The following is a 24,157-nucleotide window of genomic DNA, read 5'->3' on the forward strand; positions in this document are numbered from 1 at the left end:
TCACTGTCAAGTCAACTGTCACTTCTAAACTGCCCAAGTTCTATTTTTCCCTGCCGGATAAAAATGAACTTGTAACAACTGCAAATTTTCTGCAAGAATACATTGATACCCGCCCTGTCCTACTCAATATCTTTATTTCGATACCTTTATGTTATTTCGGCTCTGCATGCATACACCAAAGAGTAAAACTGTAAAATAATGTTATGTTACTATGCTAAAATTTACTGTCGTGTCCACTCTACTTTGACATTTAAATGCGCTTTACCATTACCCATACCATATATACCATTTAAATGGTACAATACCCAATTATTACCTAATGTTTCTGACGCTTGCGATCGCAATCAAATGACAGTTTTTGTATGCTAAATATGTCATTTGATTGCGATCGCGAGCGTCAGAAACGTTAGGCAATACGGCCTCAGAATAGGCTACGCTGTACCACAGATTACTAATATGTAGCGCTGTACGCTACACTTTCTACATAGGTACTTATACTCTTTGGCTGCACTGCAACGAGGCAGGCAGTGCTTTTCCTTTATCTTAAGTAGGTAATTAGTAATTAGCGTATTTTAAAATGTCAAACTAGAGTACACTCTTCTTCTTCTTCTTAACAGGGTAATGAGGGCTATCGTTTTTTTGTCTCACTAGATGGCGCACTGTTGCGTGAGGTTTTTAAGTATGGCTTTCAAAGTCTGTTGTTACGGGCGTGAAAACAAAGATTAGATTAAAATCATATTTAATACACCTTAAAACCGTAGCATAAAAATTTCGAGCATGCCACAGTGTTGCATAGTTCCCGTTTTGTTCGGTAAAAAGGGAGGACGAAGGTTTCCGAAAGACAAAACTGTCTCAAAACACAGACATTCATTGCCCCGGAACGCATATTTGCCATAATTAATTTGAGGTATTGCAAAATATTCACAAAATTATTCTAATTATAAATAAACCCGCGTTGCTCTCCCAAAAACTATGAGATTTGACATTTCGGAGACCTCACGCTACACTAGCGCCTCTAGTGGTGAATTTATACGCGATAGCCCTCATTACATTCCCTGAATATACTCCGTGACTCGTGAGCTCTTAAAAAAACCTTCGGATTTTAGAAGCATGCTTCGGGTCGGAAATTGACGAAGACACGCGATCGTGTTCATGATAAGTAGGTATGCGGGTCTGTTCTGTTATATAAACTTGCAAAACTTTTCAAAGTTAAGTAAAGAATAACCATGAGTAAGTAGGTACAAAAAAAACCTTACTGTAATAATATTACTTACGCTTCTTTCTTTTTCTAATTTGAATACTATATTACTTTTTGTCATGATACAAATAAAACAAAATCAGCATTTTCGAATTCTGCATCGTTAATTTAAATTGAGAACACCCGGCCTTAACACTATTTTATTTGCTGTTGTTATACTGTATATAATTCTCTTGGGTATGTCCTGTGGATTGCTACTAAGTCAAAAAGACAATTATCATTTTCTACCTTTGTTTTCTACTAACGAATCCTTCCGATTTCCCCCGAAACCCGAAGGTTTTTCTAAGAGCTCACGGATTGTACCAGCGGGACTACCACGAAATTCGAAGTTCATGTCGCTCCGTAACTTTCAGTCTCGTATTAAGTAAATAATATAAGCATCAGCGGGACGGCTAGATACGAAGTTCGAATTTTGCACTTCGTATACTCCATGTTTATTTTAACATTTGAAACTTAACGGTATAATTTGTACACTTATTTAAATGAAACAACGGTACCTTTGAACGGAACTATCACGCAAGGCATGACACCTCACCGCCAGCACAGAATAAGTAATATGCCGCCAGTTAACACTAGTCAATGGATGGTGAAACAGCCCCTAAGACTAAATAGCAGCAAGGTATAAAAATATAGGTACCTACCTAAACTTGGAGGATTCCATACACAATATATACGTAAGAAATCATTAGAAAAATATTACTTGTTTTGTTCGTACCTAATGGCTACAGAAACCTATCTTGGGCGTGTCCAATACGCTCTTGGCCGGTTTTTTTAACTAGCCTGTAGGGCTATACGAAACTCGAAACTCGAAGTTCGTATCGTACCGTCCCTCTCGCTCTCGTATTAAATTGTATAAGTGTCAGAGGGCCGCACGACACGAATTTCGAGTTTCGAGTTTCGTAGTAGCCCTGCTGGTCCAACTTCTGGGCAAAGGCCCCTCTTCTTGACCTCCACACCTAGTCTAGAGCAATGTCAGGCCAATTCCTTGCTAGGCACGTGTCCCAATCGTCCCGCCATCTCCATCTCTACCTGCCTCGCCCTCAATGAAGGTCCTGTGAGGTACTTATCGAGTACTAACACCAAGTGCTACCACTAAATACTTAGGCTTATACTACCAATAATTTCTTTATCTGACAATACATAAGTATTGTAGGTACTTTTATTGCAAAGCAAAATCTGTTAACATGTAATCCATTAGGATTACACACTAGATAAAAACTGATGAATAGATAGATTGGCCCACCTACCATGTAAATTTTAATCGAAAACAGCTGCTTATCTTATCCTGTTTCTGATTGATTGACAAACAAACATATTAAAAGGAAGCTTTAACGACTAATGAATTCAAATTGACTAAAAGCTAAGACAGGTATGTACTTACCTACTCGTAGACTGGAATTTAAAGATTCTCTTTTAAATATTATATTGATGACAAGTAGGTAGTAGTTGTTTTAGCGTAAAATTGCTATCTACTAACTTTATTTATTTATTTTACAGTGTTTAAACATGAAAGCCCTATTTCTGGTTCCTATGTTGCTGTGCACATACGTGCAAGCGGCTGTCTTAGTCAATAATGAGGCACCCGTTGGTACGTACCATCTTGATTACCTATATAAGTTGCTATGCTATATGTAAAATAGCTCAATGTCTACGGACGGATACCCTTGGAGCAGGTCCGACTACTCTAAGTAGACTACCACTATGCTGCGCACGAGCGCAGTCCCGGCCTTGTGGGCTGACCTTACACCAAATTTTTTTTTGTCAACCATTAAAAGCATGAATTAAAAACTACTTAGGATATTCATACAAACGGTAGGTAATAACGTTTTTGCGTTAACGTTTGACGTCAATGCAAATTATTTTTATTATAGAAACATTAACGCACTCTTAAAAAATCTTTCACTGCTGAAAAGGTAGGTACCTAACCGCTGATGAGCAATCTCTTTTATAAGTGTTACACTCAGAGTGGTTGTGGCTTGAGGACCCGTAGCGTGGTGGTGTCCCCTTACCTACCTTCCACGCCGTAGTGCTGGAGTCCGGAGTTCGTAGTTGGCAATAGCGAGCGATGCTGCCCGCTCTCATATCCGAGGCCTTACTGTCTAACGCACTTGAAATCACAATCATTTTCACCACTTCTTTCTAAGCCGCCTTTTATGATATCGACAGAAAGAGATGGGTTCGTCCTGTGGATTCGTTCGTCCTATTACGGCACGGACATTATCCTATTTATCCCAGGAAAGTGCAAAATGTCCTAGGGACTAATTTTAATTAATAAGTTACAAACATGAATAAAGTAATTTTACTCGTACGTATATATATGTTAACTAAATTATCATTCTTATACTAAGCGTCCACTGTATCGGAATCGAGCCGTACGAAACGGACGGATTTGTTGCTTTGTATATATTTCTATGGTACCTACTGTGTGCACTGGATCGGCATTTCTGCGCCATAGAAATATATACAAAGCAACAAATCTGTCCGCTCCGTACGGTGCGTACGCTTATATTTCGATGCATTGGACGCGCAGCTTTATAATCGGGAGTAGAAACTGCGTGATCGTCGTTTGTTTATAAGCCGTGAACTGTCATCAACATCATTTCGGCCTAGATAAGTACATATCTTTGATAAGTATTCGTCCTCCTGCAGACAGATCTCCTCTTAGAATAAATAGGCTTTTGCCGTAGTTCTCTCGCGGGTCCAGTGTGGATTGGGAACTTCGCACACGCTATTAAATTTCTTCGCTGACGTGTAAAAGTTTCCTCAAGATGTTTTTCTTCACCGTAAAGGTCATGATAAATTTTAAATGTAATCGCACCTAAATTCCGAAAAACGAGTTACAAGCCCGAAGAACTTTTGTTGTTTGTGTGTGAACTAACACAACACTTTTAAATTGACGAAGATATTTTTTTTTAGAGTCCGCTACCACATGCTTCAAAATCGAAGATATGCATCTTAATATGTTAGCTGCGAACAGTGCTTTTACTAAGGAAGACCAGTTGACAGCAGATGAATTGTCAGCCTTAGACGCAATGGCTTTAAATGCTGTCGAAACCATGATTCGGGACCTTCTCGAAAGCTTCAGACCGATCGTCGTCAACGGCAATGACTATCTGCCGCCTTTGGATCCTTTGATGATAGAGTCTGCGGGCCCCTTCGTGGTGGAAGTGGCTACTGGGTCAGTACATATTTCTCTGAAGATATTGTTTAAGAATAAAATTGAGGTAGGTATATAAGTACTTATTTTCTATTTAAAGTAAAATTTTCAGTGTTCCGGTAACGATAACAGGTTTTTTTTTACTTAGAACTCGGGCCAACATAGCCATCCACAACTTCCTAATGGACGGGCTTCGCTGGTATGTCGTGGACGACGTCAATTTCAGCCCCCTTCGCCTCACCTTTGGCTTGCACATGACCCTGCCCTGGCTTACGTTCACTGGTAAGTAATTAAGTAATAATTAAAATAACAATCAAAATATATTGCCGCATTAGTTAACATTCGATTTCAAACGATACCTATTATTACTAGACCACAAACAATTTTTCAGGTAGCTACGAAGCTGACGCCAGGATTGGACCTCTAGTAGTGCATAGAGCTAGTGGTAACTACAGGTATGTATTGATAATGAATGACGTAATTTGGTGTGAATTGTCCCATGATATTTATTTATTTATTATTTATAATTTCACTAGAGACGCGGGTACTTAATTAAAGGTTGAGAGAAACATGGCGGATCTAAATTTGCCGCGGGTAAGATATTATAGGTACCTACCATATTATACTGGGCGGCAAAAAATCTGGCCCTGAAATGTATGCAGTTGGTAACAGGAAAATTTGTATGTGGCATGGGCACGATAGCCTTTTATTTGGGCAACTTGGGCTATTCTATTTGGACTATTGTTGGGCCCTTTCGAGTCGTGAGGCCCCTCGGACTGCGACACCGCGAGGCCGTAGCCGAGGGGCTGCTTTGCCCCCGCGTATGCTAAATATATATAAATATCTATGTAGATACTGGTCACAAACACAAATTTTATTATAATCAACGGATCGACTGCCTACCTGTTACCAATAATGATAGTAAGTATACCTATTTGACAATGACCCGCAACACACGCTATCTTGCGATTTTCACTTAAAATACTCGATTTTTTTTATTCTAGGTAAGTATACGACGAGTATATTATATATTCAAATACTTTTTACCAAAAAAAATATACAAAAATTTATTTCATTGCAGAATTTTCATCAATCGTTTTGAGTTGGGCGTAGAGATGAGACTCGGAACCAACTTGTTAGGTGGACACCTGCTGCTCAGGACCCTTGACATTAAGCTCGACGTCCAGGATGTCAACGTAAGTTAATGCTAATTACATTATGAAGTTTTGATTTCTCTGCATTTAGAAGATACTTTAACCAACATACCTATTACATGTAGGAAAAAAATGTAGCTCGAATTGCAGCCGTGGATTAGACCTAGGAAATGTTACCTACTATTATTGTAGGTATAAGCATCAGCGGGAAATTAGAATTTTGCATTTCGTAGTATAGGGCCAGCTCATTTCCGACGTCAATGGCTTTGTGTCAATGCTTCGATCAAAAATTAGTACTAATTTTTGATCGAAGTGTCAATGGCAATGGCAATTTTAAGGAGCCATAACTTCAATCGTTCGTTTCAATTCGTGATATTGAACGGTTTTGATACCTACCTCATCCAACTAGGAAGAACTATGACCTATGATGTAAAAATTATTAATAAATGTTTCGTCAATTTTTTTCATTTGTTTTTTTTTTCCAGATCCGAGTCGATGGTATGGTGGGGTCCAACCTGATCAACGCCTTTATCAACAACTTGGTGCAGAGCATCACCCAGGACGTCGTGCAAAATGAAATGGAAAACATAAGCCAAATGCTCAGCGAAGAATTATTTGACGTTATCAATGAATTCCTAAAAGACTATACTTTGGCGGATCTCCTTGACTAATTAGAACAAAATTGTACTTACTGCAAAACAACCTTTGTTTCATGTCCTTATTACTCGTAGGTATGTACCTAGGTACATATACCTACCTAGATGAAGCTGAATAAAGTAAATCAGTGCTGTGATTGCCTGATTGAGTAAAATAACTGGCTATAATTATTTGATATTGTAAGATGATAACTACTCTTATGTCTATTACCTAATCCGATTAAAATTTTAATCCTTCTTAGACTACCAACGATTATTTATTTCGGGGATCACGCGTAAAGGACTCTAACCATTTCAATGAAATTTAAATTGCTGTGTGGATATTCGGGAACGAACAATTGATCTACCTATATATAGCTTGGTCTTATGTCTGGGAAAACCCGGAAAACCAACGGAAAACGCGTGTTCAAATTATCCCATGACCCGTTCGCAATATGCTCCAATCGCAAAATGTGCTGTATACCGCTTAAATTATAATATACAATACAATACCATGACTCTTTATTGTACACCAGAAATAGTAAGCGATACATAAAACAGGTACACGTTACACAGAGAGAAAATTACAAGGTACCTACCTAAGCAATAGACGGCCTTATTGCGATCTCCATACCTACTTAATTAAAAAAACATGAATACTTAAGCCAACACATTGAAATAAGCTCACAAGCTAGCTACCTAGATCTTTTTAGGCTTACCTATATGTATACCTACCTAGTCCGTATAAGTATGTTGTATGTTGTATCTTCTGTGGTACTACTTATGTGTGTACCTATGATCTGATCATGAGGAAAATCATGCTTGGTTTCATGGTAATTCTTGAGGTCGTAAATAAAAACTAATACTTATTTCAACATTTACCTAGTCCATACTCCACACCATGTAGGTACACCTACTGTAGGCAGTACAATACAAATATTTAATTAACTGTTGCCAGCAGCGGCAGTAACTGCGTCCCCGGGAACTTTGCACGAGACGAAAAGTGGCTTATGTTAATCAAGAAATAGTTATTTAAGATAATTTCATTCCGCAAATTTTAGGGACTACCTACCACCAGAGGCCACACCTACTTATACACCTTACCTTACTCTTGGAATCACAATCGTTTTTACCACTTCTTTCTGTCACATGGTATAAGACGAGGATATTCATCATTCCTGTCTCATCTCATCCAATGTACGGTCACCCTGTAGTTAGGTACCCCAAGGACACTCATATTTTTACGTCATGGAGTCGCGTATTTACCTACTAATGGCTGACTGGCAGATATTCCTTCAGGGATAAGTCCACCTTTGTACTTAGCACTTTTTTATAATCTTTTCGTACAATAAAGAGTAGAAACAAACAAACTTACCGCATCCATCAAGCTGGGAGCTGAGACCTCTTTCTTGTTTTTTTTTTACTTAAACTTTAAAAATGTGCTGATAAAAAATAAATATTTAATAAATTTGCCCGACAGGGCAATCGAACCCGGGACCCAAAGCTTCGTAGTCAGGTTCTCTAACCACTAGGCCATCTGGTCGGGTGACACTCTTTCCCGGCCCGGATAATACCGAGATGGAAATACCGACCCTATTTTTCGTTTAAACGCCCCAAACACGCCCATAGAAATTGACAGGAGCTTCTATGGGCGTGTTTGGGGCGTGTACACGAAAAACAGAGTCGGTATTTCCATCCCGGTATTATTCGGGTCGGGAAAGAGTGTCACCCCATCTGGTCGTCTGCTAAATATGAAAATGAAAACCATAGTGATGTACCAACCAACATACGATCTATTTCAGGGGTTGCCAACTTGATAAGACCCAAGATCTAATGTTTAGTGACGAAACCCTGTGCGATCTATCATGTACTAATTAATTACATACTTCTTGAAATCTTAAATGAAACAGCATAGTTCAGTATTTATATTTTTTCACCTGCCACGTTCGACTGGACTAGCGATTGACTGGTCTATTTTAAATTCGATTATCAGACTCGCTGCTGTATAGGCTTAGTACCTTTTGTCGATGTAGGAGGGATCTTAAAAAAAAAAGTTTGACGTTTTCCCGTTTCGTTTCGGGCTCGTTTGGTTGGTTGGCTTAGCTTGGTTGGTATCATAACCAAACTGGTAAAGCAAAAAGTATAGCTAAATTAGCAAAGCAAGTTTAATTTAAGCAAGGATCTGAGACAACACTTCAGAAAGGTAAATTTGGAACCCTCGAGAATTCATCATCTAGTCGTTAAAGGCAGGTGATGAGCAAAGCAAAAGACTGCAGATTGTATTTATGACAAGGCCGTCCTTTTCATTTTACTTTTGCTTTAAGATGGCAGGCAATTTTTGGCAAAGTTCACATCATCAGCAATGGATATTGGATAAACAAGACCTCATTAGAGACCGCCAACATGACCTTAATATATTGACAGAGGAAGAATACCAAAAACTTTTCAACTTCTTTGCTAGCATCATACAGATTTTAGGAGAGCAATTGAAGCTTCGCCAACAAGTGATCGCCACGGCAACAGTTTACTTTAAGAGATTTTATTCTAAAAACTCGCTAAAATGCATTGATCCATTGCTATTAGCCCCGACATGCGTATTTCTCGCGTCAAAAGTGGAAGAGTTTGGGGTTATTTCTAATTCTCGCCTTATAACTACTTGCCAAACAGTGATCAAGAACAAATTCAACTATGCATATGGCCAGCAAGAATTCCCTTACAGGACAAATCATATTTTGGAATGTGAATTCTATTTACTGGAGAACTTGGATTGCTGTCTCATAGTCTATCAACCATACAGGCCACTGCTGCTCTTTGTGCAAGATATTGGTCAAGATGACCAGCTTCTCACTTATGCATGGCGAGTAGTGAATGACTCACTGCGGACTGATGTTAGTTTGCTTTATCCACCTTACCAGGTAAGTGATTAACATACTTAGTACATAGTTTTTCTTTAGCTGAAGTAACAATGTTTTATATAGGACATGGAAACTGTTCTGTTAACCGAGAATACCGAGCAACCGTCCAGTTTGGAACCCAGTTTTCAACTAAAGCAAACCTGGGTTTTTTGGTTTTGCCAAAAACTTTTTAAATGTATGGTGTAGTCGGTGTATTGTGGTGTAATGAGCCATTTTCGTTACTAATAGCGCCATCTATCAGTACACTGGAACTGGCGTATGTTGCAAATATTGCATTATGCGCTTCAGTCGGACACAGTCTGCTTCTTTAGGTTTCTCCAAACTTTGTGAGACTACACAAACAGCATATGCAATGTCAGGTCTAGTGCATACCATCAAGTAAGCCAAGGCTCCAACGATTTGCCTGTAGTTACTCTTCAAGTAAGTCATATCCACTTTCTCACTTGATGTACCATCTTTTACGATTGGCGTAGAATTCAGCATTGAGGTGATTTAAACCATAAAGAGTTTCCGTAAAAGACAAACTGTACCAGAGTCATCATCATAGCCTTCCGGTTATTTCATTAAAAAAAAAATCTAGGGAGCCAGATATATACAGAAAGGCAGTCGAGAACTGTAGCATAGCCATTCCTTCGTTAGCTGCTACACTCAGCCAACAAACAGTACCCATCCTGGTGACCGGGCTAAATGTTTGCTCATAGTCAATCCCCTTTTTCTGATGAAAACCTTTTATGCCCAGTCTTGCCTTGTATTTGTCTATAGAGCCATCAACATCTTTACTCGAATTACCCACTTGCTTTTTGTCTCTTAGGTAGACTTACAGGCTTCCACTTATCATTTTCCTGTAAAGTGTTCATCTCATTATCCATGGCTTCTTTCCATAAACTTTTCTCTGGGCTTCTAAAAGCATCCTTATGCAACATTGGTTCGTTGTATCCTATTATAGCACTCATTATAGTCTTTGAATCGATCTGGAGGACGTAACAAAGAACGGTCTCGAAGTACCATCTGCTCCCGGAACACATTTTCGTGATCATCACTCCTCTCTCCTCTGCTTTGGTACATGCGCATAACAAGGCGAGTCGATTATCCTCAAGTGTTTTATCTGAGGTTTTTTGTTTAACCAAAGCTCATAAAGCAACTTAAGTTCCACTAAAGTTGGTCCTGTCCTGTTTAATATATACACAGCAGTGTTTACCATCTCTACATTACATTACATTACAATGAATAAATAAATGAATTACATCCATCTCGTTGCCGTAAACTTCAATCTTCAGTTTGGACAAGCTTACCAAAGCGCACCGAAAGCATGCTATTACTAGGTAGAATTTTACAGACATACACTTGGAGTCCACACAAGGGACAATTTGGTCCATTTCCGAACTTATTCTCTCCCAAAGGCACTGGACTTTACACCGCACTAAAACCAGAATACCTAAGTACTAATTTATTTTTAAATTATTGCATCAAATCACAACGCACGCTACGGCCCACGGTTCGAAATAAACAATCATGAAATTAGTTTCTCGCCCGCGCACTCGTGTTCCAAACCAAACGCAACAAACTTCACATCACACTGTAAGCCAGATTCAAAATTGCAAAGAAAGTGCTACATATGCAGCTATACATAGATATTTGAAAAACTAACGTTTTCCTAAGTATGAAGAAAGCGTTTGGAAGCCCCGTAAAAGCCCACGAGAGCGAGCGAGATGTCGTGCTATTTACAATGTACGCCACTATCGCCGCGTAGACTCGCCGCGCCGCCGGGCGGTCGGGAAGGGACCACAGACGTCTGAGTGTATGCGTTTACCAGGTTTTGTAGCTTTTTCGCGAACACCAAATGGTTGCCTGTGCGCTTTGAGCACACTCATAGACAGATGTAGAAATCAAGAGGTTAGGCTTTTGTCCGGCAGTGGTACACTTACACCGACTAATAAAAAACAATGAAAATACTTGATTGTCTGAAACCAGGTTATCTGAAAAAGAGAAACCGGAAAACCGATTTTTTAAATGACTCGGTTTACGCATGCCCTAGTTTTATATAATTATTCAATTTTTTCAGATAGCGATTGCAGCCCTTCACATAGCTTGTGTGATGTTGGGTAAAGAAAATCTCAAGCCTTGGTTTGCTGAACTAAATGTTGATTTGGACAAGGTAATACCAGCAAGCTGCCTTCCGTTTACTGCACAATACATATCTATGTGACATAAATGAATATATAAGTAAGTCAGTCAGTCAGTTTATATATATATAGCTTTATATATATATCTTATATCTATATATATAAAAGAAGAAACTGACTGACTGACTGACTGACTGACTTACTTATAGATCAACGCACAGCCCAAACTGCTGGGTCTAGAAACATGAAATTTGGAATATATGTTCCTTAATAGGTGTAGACGCGCACTAAGAAAGGATTTTTCGAAATTCCATCCATTATGGGATAGGGTATAAATGGGATCTATATTTTCACTTCAAAATGGCCCTATTTCCGTAACTATAATTATTAGAAACTTCAAATTTGGCATGCAAGTAGGTAATACTAACAGCTAAGAACACTTTTCAGGATTTTACGAAATTCCCACGGGATAGTGAATAAATGGGATTTGTATTTTCACTTTTAATTAATTACCCTATTTCCGTAACTATAATTATTAAAGACTTCAAATTTGGCGAACAAGTAGGTAATACTAACAGCTAAAAACAATTTTCAGGATTTATCAAAATTCCAATGGTATGGGGAATAAAATGGAATTTATATTTTCAATTCAAAATGGCCCTATTTGCGTAACATAATTATTAGAAGCTTCAAATTTGGCTGCAAGTAGGTAATACTAACAGCTAAAAACGGTTTTCAGGATTTTCCATAATTCCCACGAGATAGTGAATAAATGGGATTTGTATTTTCACTTTCAATTATTGACCCTTTTACCGTAGGTAACTATAATTATTAGAGACTTCGAGTTTGGCGAGCAAGTAGGTATACTAACAGCTATAAACAATTTTCAGGATTTATCAAAATTCCTACGGGATAGGGAATAAAATGGGATTTATATTTTCGCTTCAAAGTGGCCCTAACTCCGTAATTATAAATATTAGAGACTTCAAATTTGGCATGCAGGTAGATAATACTAATCGGTAAAAACTGTTTCAAAGATTTTCCGAATATCCCATGGGATAAAACGAATAAAGAGGATTTTATATACCAACTGAATCAGAAAACGCACAAGCTAAACCAATAAAACTGGGAACTGGAGATTAGGCAAACTGATGTAAATCTGGTAACAATTATTTAGCAGTGACATACTGCTCATCCTGGCGAGGATCGTCTCCGTAGAAGGGAACTCCTCAAAAGTTAATGGCACACGCAAGACTTTACGTGATTGTTAAATTTCAATGACAATGCGTTTATATGATATACACCGCCTGATGCTGAAGCCAGGGTCGTCTGCTGATGACGGAACTCCTCAAGGGCTGATAGCATAGATATGAAATTTTACATGTACGTTCAACGAGCTGACACAATTACTTTGCTCACCCGCGACCATGCAATGTGTGTTCATGCAGTTCCTCGACCTCCACACTGTAAGAACACACACAAATCACACAAATCCATCTATCACCACCACGACTTTACATGACGCGTTTCGAACTCAACCAGAGCTCATCTTCAGAGCAACATAACCATTCAGCATGCTACGGTGTGAAATTTGGCATAGATGGACCTAAAGTAATACAGAGGTGTACTAGGGAAAGATTTTTAGAAAATCCCATCCCATTTGTTTGTTGGGGGTAACCTCTAAAACTATTAAGCTGATTTAAATAATTCTTCTATCAATAGAAAGATACACTATTCCTGATTGACAATAGACTACTTTAAAAATGCAAACTTTCTGCAGAATAAAAATAAGTTTCAATTTTGAGGCTGATTTTCAAAAATTATTTCAATAATAGAAAGCTACAATGTGTCTCTAATCGATAATTAAGAATATTAAAATAGATCATAACAGTAATTAATGTCCCGCGGGAACTTTACAATTTCTCGGCATATAATCCTATATTCGCGATGAAGTCGCGGGCAAAAGAGACGCGTAGTACTTTAACGTTTTCTAAAATTCCAAGCCTGAATCAGCGAAGCAGGGTTTCAAAGTTGGTAAGAATCATAACTAATTACGTATGTAGGTTGATTTTTATACTACAATACATACCCTTATACACACTTGCAAGTTAAATAAAAGTTGTAAAATGTATTTCCTTTCACTTATGATCCACACAATCCGAAATAACAACGAAAAAAATGAGCAGAGATGATAACATACTTTACAGAGATTTTGACCAGGTTGATTCCCATTTCCCGGTTATGTATGAGAGTAAAATAAAAAAAAAAATTAAATGCCATTTTTATTAAATCTTAAATCGAAATCATGTTTCCTAAGACCAGATTTCGCTATCTCTCATAGTTTCTGACTTCTCCCTATTGACCCATTTGGATTGATCATCCTGTATATATCATACCTTCAGTAGTACAAGGCCATAATTGTCTATAAATCTAAAAATTACTTATTATCGCACCTTTGATAGAACAAGGGCATTATTGTCTATATGAAAAAAATAGAAAAAGTGGATTATGCCTTTGTTCTACCGCATGATGATAGTTTATCGGAAAGGCCAATCAAAAGTATCTGAACTGAATTGGCAAAAACACAAAAAGTCAGGTTTATTTATATACATTATTTTAACCATTTTCTTGGCATTGTATCATATACTTATGATACATAATTTTAGACTATCTTTTAGTATTTTTGTCAAGTTATTTTTTTTAGCTCCACAAGAATCCATGAGGCTTGAATTCAGTACACTTGTTTCAACTTGCCAAGATAAGGGTTAAGAGTTTTGCTGGCGCTTTTATGGTGCCTGTAGCTCTCAATTTGTTCTGTCACTTGCAGATTGAAACAATACAAAGAAAAATATTATTTGTTTCCAGATACAGGAGATTGTAAGATCCATTATCAACTTGTATGAAATGTGGAAAAGCTATGATGAAAAAAAAGAGATCCAAGGCTTACTGGGCAAGATGCCTAAACCGAAACCTGCACCACAAAGATAATATCCGAGATAATATCTACAGTAGATGATTTGAATAACAATTGATGACTGTAGATAAAGTGACTGCATTAAGAAGTGAGTGACTTGAACAGTAATTTACTCTGGTGTTGTTGAACATAGCTCTTGTACACTAGTTTGGTTTGTGAATACACAGGTGGGTAGATATTTACTCATGCTACTTGCAAGAACAAACTGTAGGGAGTCTTATTATCCTGACTTCTGTGAATTTACTTCACTTTTAAGTCATAAATTCATAAGCATGAGTAGATTTAAGAAAAACTGCACTAAGTAACTACGTTAAAAATAATATGGTAAAATATTATCAACTTATTTCCTTAAATGAACTTTATATTTTACTGACAAGCTATTTATCATTTAGTTGATGTTTTTATCAGATTATCAGTTTAGAAAATTAAGTTTAAGCAGAAGTAGAATAATTGTCAGATATTGATGTGATGGTTACATATGTGTATAGATTATAGGCAAAGTAATTACTTAAGCACTAAGAAAAATTACTTGGTGACATTATATATATATATATTTAATCAATTGAGCTGTGTTTCTGTATTATGAAGCTCCATAGTCCATGACTTGTATCAAACTAATATATTTTCAATGAACCGAAACAAACTTTGCTCACCCGCGCCCTTAAGGCAGTGAGCCAAGTAAAAATTGTTTCATTTCATTGCTATGGACCTGCACAAAGTAACGCCTGATTCAATCAATTATTTCATATATTTTCGTAAGGCAATTCAGTTAAATTTAAGTTGATACTGAGTAATATTAAAAAATACATGAAAACCCCTTCTACAGGGCCCTATTTCCCACGCTGACGGGTGCAACTATTACTTTCGTAGAGAGCCATTTTGAAAATACGCCTATGTTTACACTTTGGACACTAAAAATCCTTTTTTAGTGTCCAAAATGATTTATTTTTCACAATTCAGTACCAATTTCACGTGAAGAGGCGATCATTGTTTAAAAAAAAGTAAAACAATTTACTTATAATATAATTTACTGGGCCGAAACTATTGCAAACTAGCTCTACCAACCTTCTTAAAGGAAAGATTAAAATAAACAGCGTGTTTCTACTCTGCTGCTGTCTTGTTTTACATAGCACCTAATTTTAACTTACCTATATTGTCGCTTCAACTGTGACGGTCCTGTATGGTGTTGCCTAATGGCTGAGCACATCGTAGTGGATCATGCTGTAAGACTTACAGCATGGTCCACTTACAGTGTAAGTGAATATGTATAAATTAATCAATCAAATATATTTCTGGTAGGGGATTGTTTTTGTGTTTGATGTTTTATAAAGTTATAAGTATGTGTATCAGTTTATTACTTATTATAGGGCTAGCAATTGACTGTATAAAAATGTATAGTTTTGATTTTCATAATGTAGGTATACTAGCAATCCACTGTACCATGAAATAAAAAAAAACAGTAGGTAGTAGATATATGTGTAGGTCTGTTATGGATTATCAGTTGTCATATATTATATTAAAATAAAGAAATGATGCTACACTTGTACTATGTATTTATACACCGAGTTGTTGTGCAACATGGACGGGAAACTACGTTAAATATTATTAGGATATTTTGCTTTATCGAAACTTTGTTAGCATGATTGATTATTATTATGTATGAACCCACCCATATCAAATAACAGATTTCTAGTATTAAGAGTCTGAATGCTTTTAACCGCAGATAGACAGGACAGACAGACTGACGGACACGGACAAGGCGAAACTATAAGATGGGTAAAAATTATACCTAACTTATAGTTTCATCTTGTCCGTCCGATTATATTGTATAATTGGGGTACATTCCCTCCATGTCACTTAGCCGTGGACGGCCTGAATGCTGCAAGCATGTTAAAATATTTTTTGGAACATGGTGAGCACAAGTATGTATATAATACTGGGTGTGGCCTGTAATACAAGCAAAAAATTAAAACATAGATCCTCTCGTCAAACTGAACATCTTCAGTTCAGCGACTTTTAAAAATAATGGAGTCTTTGAATCTTCCTTTTTTCATACAAATTACGCTCCAAAGATCAATCAACAAAAACGGTAATAAAAATTAAAAAACAACTACATATTTTTAAAAGTCGCTGAACTAATGGTGTTCAGTTTGACGAGGAGGATCACATATATAGTACCACATGTATACAGTTTTATCTGCCTAGGTTTTACACGATAATTGTATATTTTACAACAACATGATGAATTATTGCCATGGAACCACAATCAAGTGCATTCTTACCTTGTATCTTTGTACACATTGCAGAGCTATAATTTGTAATTATTTTATACGGATTCTCTAAGCTTAGTTAATTTCATTATTAGCCCGGTCCCCACTGAGCGACAAGCCTCGCGAGATAAGCGCATGAGACATGACTTTGTTCGAGACAGGGCTCAAAGTCGTACCGAAAATGAGCTGCCTCGCTCGGAGAGGACCCGGCAATTCGTGTTCTTGTATTGAAATCGTCTGTTCGTTTACAATACATAAGATATGTTGGAGCGGCCAAGGTGATCAAAAATATCGAAACATGAACTCTAATAGGTACCTCAATAATAGAGTGCATGTTCCCATATTTTTGACTACCTTGGTCGCTCCGAAATATATGATGGTGACTGTACAATGACTTTTTATTGAACACCACAATACCTATAGAAAGCAGCACAGGTAACCTAACCTAACCAACAAAAAGTTGGAAAAATCCCCGACATTGTCACTTCAAAGTTCAATATCTCAAACTGAACCGATTTTGATAAAAGATGTCTAAGAACCATCGCTAGAAAACCTGTTTTCAATTGAAAAAAAAAACCGCATTCTTATCGATCCACCCGTTTAAGAGCTACGGTGCCACAGACAGACAGACATATAGACACACAGACACATAGCGGTCAAACATAACACCCCTCTTTTTTGCGTCGGGGGTTAAAAACAGGCGTAGGTAAACATAGAAAAATTACCAAGATAAACTATAGGCGGCCTTATCGCTTCAAAGCGACTTCTTCCAGGCAACCAGGCAAGTTTAATTTTTTAATTACTTTTTTATTTCTGAACGATTAGCCATTGCAGTTGAAACAATTACGACGTACGGAGCCCATCGTTACGCGTGATCCGACACGCACGATTGTGATTTGATTACGTTTGTGACAAAGTTGAAAAATCCATTAAGCATTTAAGACCTGTTTTGCAATTGTCTTAGCTTTGGCTTTGAACTATTTTTAACCGACTTCAAAAAAGATGTATGTTCGCCGATTATACAGTCAATTGTGGACCGATTTTCAAAATTCTGTTTTTATTCGAAAGGGTACTCTTCTGAGGTGGTCCCATTGTCATCAAGTCAAGATCTGATGATGGGATCCTAGGAAAAACGAGGGCAAACCTCAAATTTTATAGGCACATCTACTTATGGCGATTTTGGCATTTTTAGCATTAAGATAAGCATTTACATTCAGAAAGTATCATTTGATAAACTGGACCTGATGAAGAAGACCGTAGATGACCAATGGAACTCGTCAAAGCTAAGTACCTAATGCTCGCTCGTCTATAAATGATCATTATTAATATACCTAGATAAGCGACTAAGGAGCTTTAAGTTAATGATTCTTTCGAACTGATCTGATGCTGAAGCTGGAAGGTAGGCAACGGAACTCTGTTATAAAACAACGTACCTAAGCAGTGTTTTGGCTTAATGGAATCGTTGTGAGATTTTCTTTGGCTACGGATCACTAAAGAGTGAGAAATAAAGATTTTTTGAACAAAAAACTAAAACCAATTCCAAAAAAATAACAAAAAATGGAACCGACTACAAAGCCCTTGAATATATTTTTCTAGCACTAGGTACCTACTAACTCGAAGTCTGTGTCTCAGCACGATCCAGCGGGATGGATTGATTCAATCAATGGTTGGTTTTGTACTGTTCCATTTTTATTTTTAATTTTTTGGAGTCACTTTTACTTGTTTGTTAAAAAAATCTTTTGTGTTGTACCTTTATCTTTGTACTACCACCACCGACGGACGGACTTAGTACATTATATCATAGTGGACGACATAAGGTAGTTATGTATGATAAGCGAGCGTGTCTATTTTTGAACACTTCATTAGCACATACATATCAGTTAAAAATATATATGAACATTTTGTCAGCCGCGGGATTTACGAGTAATGAGATTCGCATAACGCACCATTGCTTCTGTTAAATTTACGCGTCGTATGGCAGCACAATTTAACCACAGTATATTATAAGCTAAAGCAGTATGGAAGCTAGGCATATTTTTTGAGATAAATACCTACGCTCCAATGGAGCGTTATGGTTGTCCACTTATTTTTGTAAATTTGAAAATAAAATGTTTAGTTCGCGCTGTATCTCAGCTTATTTGGCCTTTTATTACAAGCTTTTAACTTGCAATTGTATGTATTGTGTCAGTATATTTGTATATTCTGGTCAAATCGGGATTGTCTGGGGCGCACGCAATGAGGGCTATCGTTTTATGTCTCACTAGATGGCGCATTGTTGCGTGAGGTTTTTAAGTATGGCTTTCAAAGTCTGTTATTACGGGCGTGAAAACAAAGTTTAGATTAAAATCATATTTAATACACCTTAAAACCGTACCATAAAAATATCGAGCATGCCACAGTGTTGCATAGTCCCCGTTTTGTTCGGAAAAAAGGGAGGACAAAGGTTTCCGAAAGACAAAACTGTCTCAAAACCAGACATTCATAGCCCCGTAACGCATAATTGCCATAATTAATTTCAGGTAATACAAAATATTCACAAAATTATTCTAATTATAAATAAACCCGCGCAGCTCACCCAAAACCTATGAGATTTGACATTTCGGAGACCTCACGCTACACTAGCGCCTCTAGCGGCGAATTCATTCGCGATAGCCCTCATTGAAACAACGCAACGCGGCCACTACTCGTCTCGACGCGTCCCTCGCGACTGCAGCAGGGCTACTACGAATACGATACTCGAAACTCGTGTCGTGCGCTCCCTCTGATACTTACACTATTTAATACGAGAGCGAGAGGGACCGCACGACACGAACTTCGAGTTTCGTAGTAGCCTTGCAGTACCGCGAGACCCCCTTAGGGGCCGTGTAGAGCGCGCGTCTGCAGGGCTACTACGAAACTCGAAGTTCGTGTCGTGCGGTCGCTCTGACACATACTATTTAATACGAGAGCGAGAGGGTCAGTATGATACGAACTTCGAGTTTCATAGTAGCCCTGCTGCTGTGTGAGTGTGTTCGTTTCGATCGATTTGTTCGTAGCTTCCCTACTGCTTTAGCATATTATATATACTTGACTACTGTTCAGTCAGGCAAATTCAAGTTTGACTCAGGGTTAATAAAATAACAATATAATTAAAACAACAATAAACACTGATTTATTCGAATGAAATCGATTCTGTTTTCATATTTTTTTAAGTCGGAAATTAATTAAATTATTCTAAAATCATTAATTAAATCATTATTTCGATTTAGTAATTTTGATGATAATTTTATTTCCTTGTGTTACTAACCCTTTTAAATGAGATTACATGTTACTAACAATCTATGGACCCTGGTCTGCAATAAACGTTTATTATTATTATTGTTATTAAATACCGAACCAATTCCCCTATGACAATGCGTAAATTCCCTGTAGTAGCGTCCCAATACCCGCAAGATAGGTGTGTAAGAATTGGCCTCTTTTACATACATATTCGTATAGGTCCATGTTTGTGTTTGTCACACTGGGCCATGAACATGAATGCTAGGGCTAAGGTATTAACACGGACTTGAAATACTAGGATGTAATTATATTTCAGTTTAAAAAGTTATTTTGATTGAATTATACCTACTTGTAAGTACACGATAAACATGTAATATGGTCTGAAATACAAATTAAATTATATTGATTGTTTTATTTTGTCTCATTTGAACTCTTTTGAAATCCACATTTGAAGGAGCAGTGTTCTAAAAATATTAATCTTTTGCAGTTCGTAAACCATTTCTTTTGTCGATGTTCTGTTAATATTTCAGGCGGGTTGCCTTACATTTTAGATGTCTAGAACTAATTAATATTATATTTTCGAAATTCGTTCCGGTGGTTTGACAGGCGTATTTAGTTCCTAGTCTCTTGAGACTAACTCGATCCTTGGGCGGACCCAGATGGGGGCGGGGGGTCTTGGGGGCCATAATCCCCTCCTGGCCCTGAGCTGGGTCTAGGCAAACAGTAAGAAGATATTTTTCCAAACTCGTTAGTTAATTTTAAATTTTTCTGTCTTTCTGCGACAAAAGAGGAGAATGCATTTTGTTAGCGAAAAAATAACTAAATATCTAACATTTTGGGTTTTTTGGGTGGTATGGTACCTTTTAATAGGTGTTCCTAATTTCTATAAAATGGAAGCAATTTCGTTTTAAATTTCTTATCAGAATGGGGTTCTCTTTTTGGTAATCCTTTATTATATTTGATGGTAAAAAGTAGGTAAGTTAAGTTAGCACTAATCTTATATTTGATGATCAATCCTGGAACCTGGAACAGAACACCTGGAGTAACACATGGCTACTACTACTATACATTTTTTAAATCTCATCCGCTGGCCATGTGGCACGGTTGTTTTTAATGTACCTTATGTCAATGAAGACCACGAGTCATTTTTTGTGAATTCCCACGGGAATTTCTTTTTGTTAGGTACACTACCACGCTAAAACGAAATTTGGTATGTAGATAGCTGGGGGTCTGGAACAACACAGGTTGGTTTTACCTCGATATTTTCACAGTTATATATTAAAACCCCGCAATTTCAATTGAACTGCTAAACGCTAGTATAACGGTTACCCTTACCCTATACTCCGTTTAATTTAAGGTTTGAATTAACGGTCAAATTGAATACACGTTTCTCGATATTTCGAACACAAATAGCCTAAAAATACCTACATGTACATTTATTAGCGTTATTTATTATGTTTTTATTATAGGAGTTCACACAATTTTTAACAGTTCCGTTGTTTCATTAAAAAAAGTGTGCAAATTTTACCGTTAAGGTTCAAAAAAATAAATGGAGTATAATTAATTTTATGGGTTTCTGAAAATGCTAATATGCAGGTTCACTAAACTATGGTACAAACAAAAACTCATTGGGAAGAATATCATCATCAGCACAAAAGCATTGTATGGCATGGTTAGTAGTACCGTGGTAGTACCTACCTGCAGGTGTCAATGGCTAATAATGGTTTCCGTACATGATATCATTTATATCATGTGATCGTATGTAGTGGTCTAATTACTTATACAAATCCGGTAATTGCTTATTGTATAGACTTGTATAACCACAACAACACGCTCTCCAACTCGAAGCAAATTGAAAACATCGCACCGACCGTGAAACACTAGCCATGCTTTCGAAATCTTGTAGACATTCTTCGCTTTAGTTGGTTAATTTTACATTCAGTCTTAAATAAGGAAATAAATAAGTTACTAGACGATTTACAGCTATAGGTAAATTTGGTTCCAATTTAATGCAGGCGTGCAATATAGGAGGAGACCTGTGGGGAGAGGCTGCAGTAGAGAGATCTCTCTCCAGGGAGAGCCCAATTGCATACTAAAGTATAGTAGGGTAGACCGGGGACAATAGAAACACGTCATGATTGAAACAAGTCAAATTTCTCGATAACTATAATACCTACGGGTACCTATGACCCAACACTCAGAACACGCGGTCGGCCACGGCTGAATCCTCGACCAATAGCGCTCGAGCGACCGAGCGGCGTGGTCTTGTCGAGGAACCGTCGAAATTTTTCGCAGTCATAAGCAAGAATTTGTGATCAACTATGTTTTCATATAACTTTGTTTACTCTTGTATTTTGACTGATTAAATTATTGGAGGGTTATAGTAAGGAATACGGTGTTTTGATTGTTATGGATCAGCTTTAGAGTGTCTTTGATGAGTAATATTTGACCTTGAATTAAAAAATGTGATGTGGGTACGGTAGAAATAACTTGCTTGTCGACGATTGAAACGTTTCTATCGTCCACGCGTTTTAATCGTCCCCAAAAGTAACCCACTTCAAATATAAGGTTCTGTGTTCGATGCACATGCTGTTCACAAACATTACTGCTATTTTTGACCTAGTTAAAATATTTTATTTAGTAGTGTCAATTTAAAACCGCTAAATAATAATACTTTTTAATATATATTTGAAAGGATAGTATTTAAACGCACATAAAAAAAACTTTTTTTACCCAAAAAAAAAAATCCGGATCAAAATTACGGATAACACAGCAAAATACTCCACTCAAAATATTACGTAATACAAAAAAAATACAACACCTTGTAACTTTTTTTTTATCGAAAATACGAACTGAGACAGTATTTTTTTTAATATAGCTTCTATTTTTGTACATCAAATATATAATTACCTATCAATTTATTTTTAGCATGTATAGGTATATTTTTACATAACCAGCGCTAGTAGGGGCCAAATAAATAAGGTTCTGGTCACAATTGTACCTAACGCTCGTCATAGGCGTATAGAGGGGGGGCCGGGTGGGCCGTGCCCACCCCCAGTATGGTCTATTGCCCACCCCAAGCTGTTGGACTACCGATTCAAATTCTATAAAACTGATATCCACACAAAAATCGAGGCCAGGCCCTTCCTGAAAAATAACTCTAGATACACCAATGACGCTCCTTCTCGCTCCGTTCGCCGTCGTACCTACCTAATTTTCTGGTGCCAAATTAACAGTAAAAGTTATTTTGCTATGAGAATGAGTATCATCTACGCACGCTCTAGTTAATTTGCCGTGGAGTCAGTATTTTTGATGTGATTGTAGTATTTTTGTATAGTTTGTGTTGATGTATATTTTCGAATTATCTGCAGTACTAGTTTTGTTAAACATTTAGTTTATTTGAAATGATGTCGTTCGAGCTATTCAGCGATTCGCGGAGTGGGTGGCAACCAAAAGTGACAACCAATACACATTATAGACTGTTAGCCGGCAAAAAAAAAACCGGTTAATTCCATTAATATGTACCTTAGTCGAGATAAATTGCAATGTGGCTTTATTTTATAAGGGAAGAGATGACAACTCTGTCGAAAGTGCGATTAAAAAAAAACTAAGCCAAAGGGAGCGAAATATCTAAAATCGCGATTTTTGTTACATCAATGGATACTTTAAAACGCAACGCACAGCATAGGGGCGTAAGGGCGTTATTTTGGTTTAGCGTTTATTCTGGTCGTTTTTGGCATACCTACTGACTGATGCGCTTACACGCGCGTTAAATTAAACAGAAAGCGCGTGTAATGAAACGCTACTCTGAACCGCCCTAAAGCAAAGAACGACTCGAAATTTGGCAGACATATTTATTTCTTGAGGGTCATAGATAGAGGAAGGATAGATAATAAGGAATAGATGGGATTTACGTTTTAATACTTTTATCCTACCTATCGCCGTTACTATAAGGGAGCTATGGAGACTCAAAGCCGGGCATATTGGCGAAAATCTTAAAAATAGGTACTTCAGTATTATCGATTTGTTTTGGAAACGAAAACCTTTAAAGTAGTGAAGAGTTGTGAGCAAAAATTTGATCAAAAATATCTGAACACGCTTCTACCTACGCCGCTAACAATAGACTCGCCATCAGATATTTTTGATCCAAATTTTGCTCACAAGTTTATGAACTCCTACTCCTACTTTTTGTCAAGGAAATCACAGTGAAATTGATTATTAAAAGGTTCCATTATGGTATATGAATCAGTTATTCGACTGTATCTACCTACATAACACCGAATTTAAAAGGATATTGAATGAAACCACACACTGCGCGTAGCCGATACGGACTTAGCCGGTTTTATAAAAACTAGTGGGAATATATGATTTTGTAGAGCGTTCGGATGTACACTTCTAAGTTACAACTGAAGA

The 24,157-nt window shown here is 37.2% G+C and overlaps 2 protein-coding genes across 3 annotated transcripts; both read left to right on the forward strand.

Moving 5' to 3' along the window:
• Positions 1 to 2,593: 2,593 nt before the first annotated feature.
• LOC141438762 (uncharacterized) lies at positions 2,594 to 6,471 on the forward strand. Its single transcript, XM_074102714.1, has 7 exons — positions 2,594 to 2,627; positions 2,756 to 2,846; positions 4,175 to 4,436; positions 4,564 to 4,697; positions 4,807 to 4,870; positions 5,497 to 5,611; positions 6,055 to 6,471. Exons 2-7 carry the CDS (start codon positions 2,765 to 2,767, stop codon positions 6,238 to 6,240), a joined length of 843 nt encoding a protein of 280 aa, XP_073958815.1. The 5' UTR covers positions 2,594 to 2,627; positions 2,756 to 2,764; the 3' UTR covers positions 6,241 to 6,471.
• A 1,808-nt stretch (positions 6,472 to 8,279) lies between these two features.
• On the forward strand, positions 8,280 to 16,877 carry CycC (cyclin C). Of its 2 annotated transcripts, XM_074089524.1 has the most exons (4): positions 8,280 to 8,407; positions 8,529 to 9,119; positions 11,182 to 11,274; positions 14,108 to 16,877. In XM_074089524.1, the coding sequence occupies exons 2-4, from the start codon at positions 8,529 to 8,531 to the stop codon at positions 14,228 to 14,230; spliced, it is 807 nt and encodes a 268-aa protein (XP_073945625.1). In that variant the 5' UTR covers positions 8,280 to 8,407; the 3' UTR covers positions 14,231 to 16,877. The 2 variants fall into 2 exon arrangements, with proteins under 2 accessions (XP_073945625.1, XP_073945617.1); XM_074089516.1 differs by having other exon boundaries at positions 8,280 to 9,119.
• The last annotated feature ends 7,280 nt before the right edge of the window (positions 16,878 to 24,157 follow it).

The sequence above is a fragment of the Choristoneura fumiferana genome, chromosome Z, assembly GCF_025370935.1.
Source record: "Choristoneura fumiferana chromosome Z, NRCan_CFum_1, whole genome shotgun sequence".
NCBI classification, from domain to species: Eukaryota; Metazoa; Arthropoda; class Insecta; order Lepidoptera; family Tortricidae; genus Choristoneura; species Choristoneura fumiferana.

Excerpts from the sequence above, each read along its gene's own strand:
- LOC141438762 (XM_074102714.1), top strand. The coding sequence starts at position 2,765 with ATGAAAGCCCTATTTCTGGTTCCTATGTTGCTGTGCACATACGTGCAA. Across the intron at positions 4,437-4,563 it reads GTGGTGGAAGTGGCTACTGG|AACTCGGGCCAACATAGCCA; the intron begins GTCAGTACATAT and ends TTTTTTACTTAG. Across the intron at positions 4,871-5,496 it reads AGAGCTAGTGGTAACTACAG|AATTTTCATCAATCGTTTTG; the intron begins GTATGTATTGAT and ends ATTTCATTGCAG.
- CycC (XM_074089516.1), top strand. The coding sequence starts at position 8,490 with ATGACAAGGCCGTCCTTTTCATTTTACTTTTGCTTTAAGATGGCAGGC. Across the intron at positions 9,120-11,181 it reads TGCTTTATCCACCTTACCAG|ATAGCGATTGCAGCCCTTCA; the intron begins GTAAGTGATTAA and ends CAATTTTTTCAG. Across the intron at positions 11,275-14,107 it reads TAAATGTTGATTTGGACAAG|ATACAGGAGATTGTAAGATC; the intron begins GTAATACCAGCA and ends ATTTGTTTCCAG.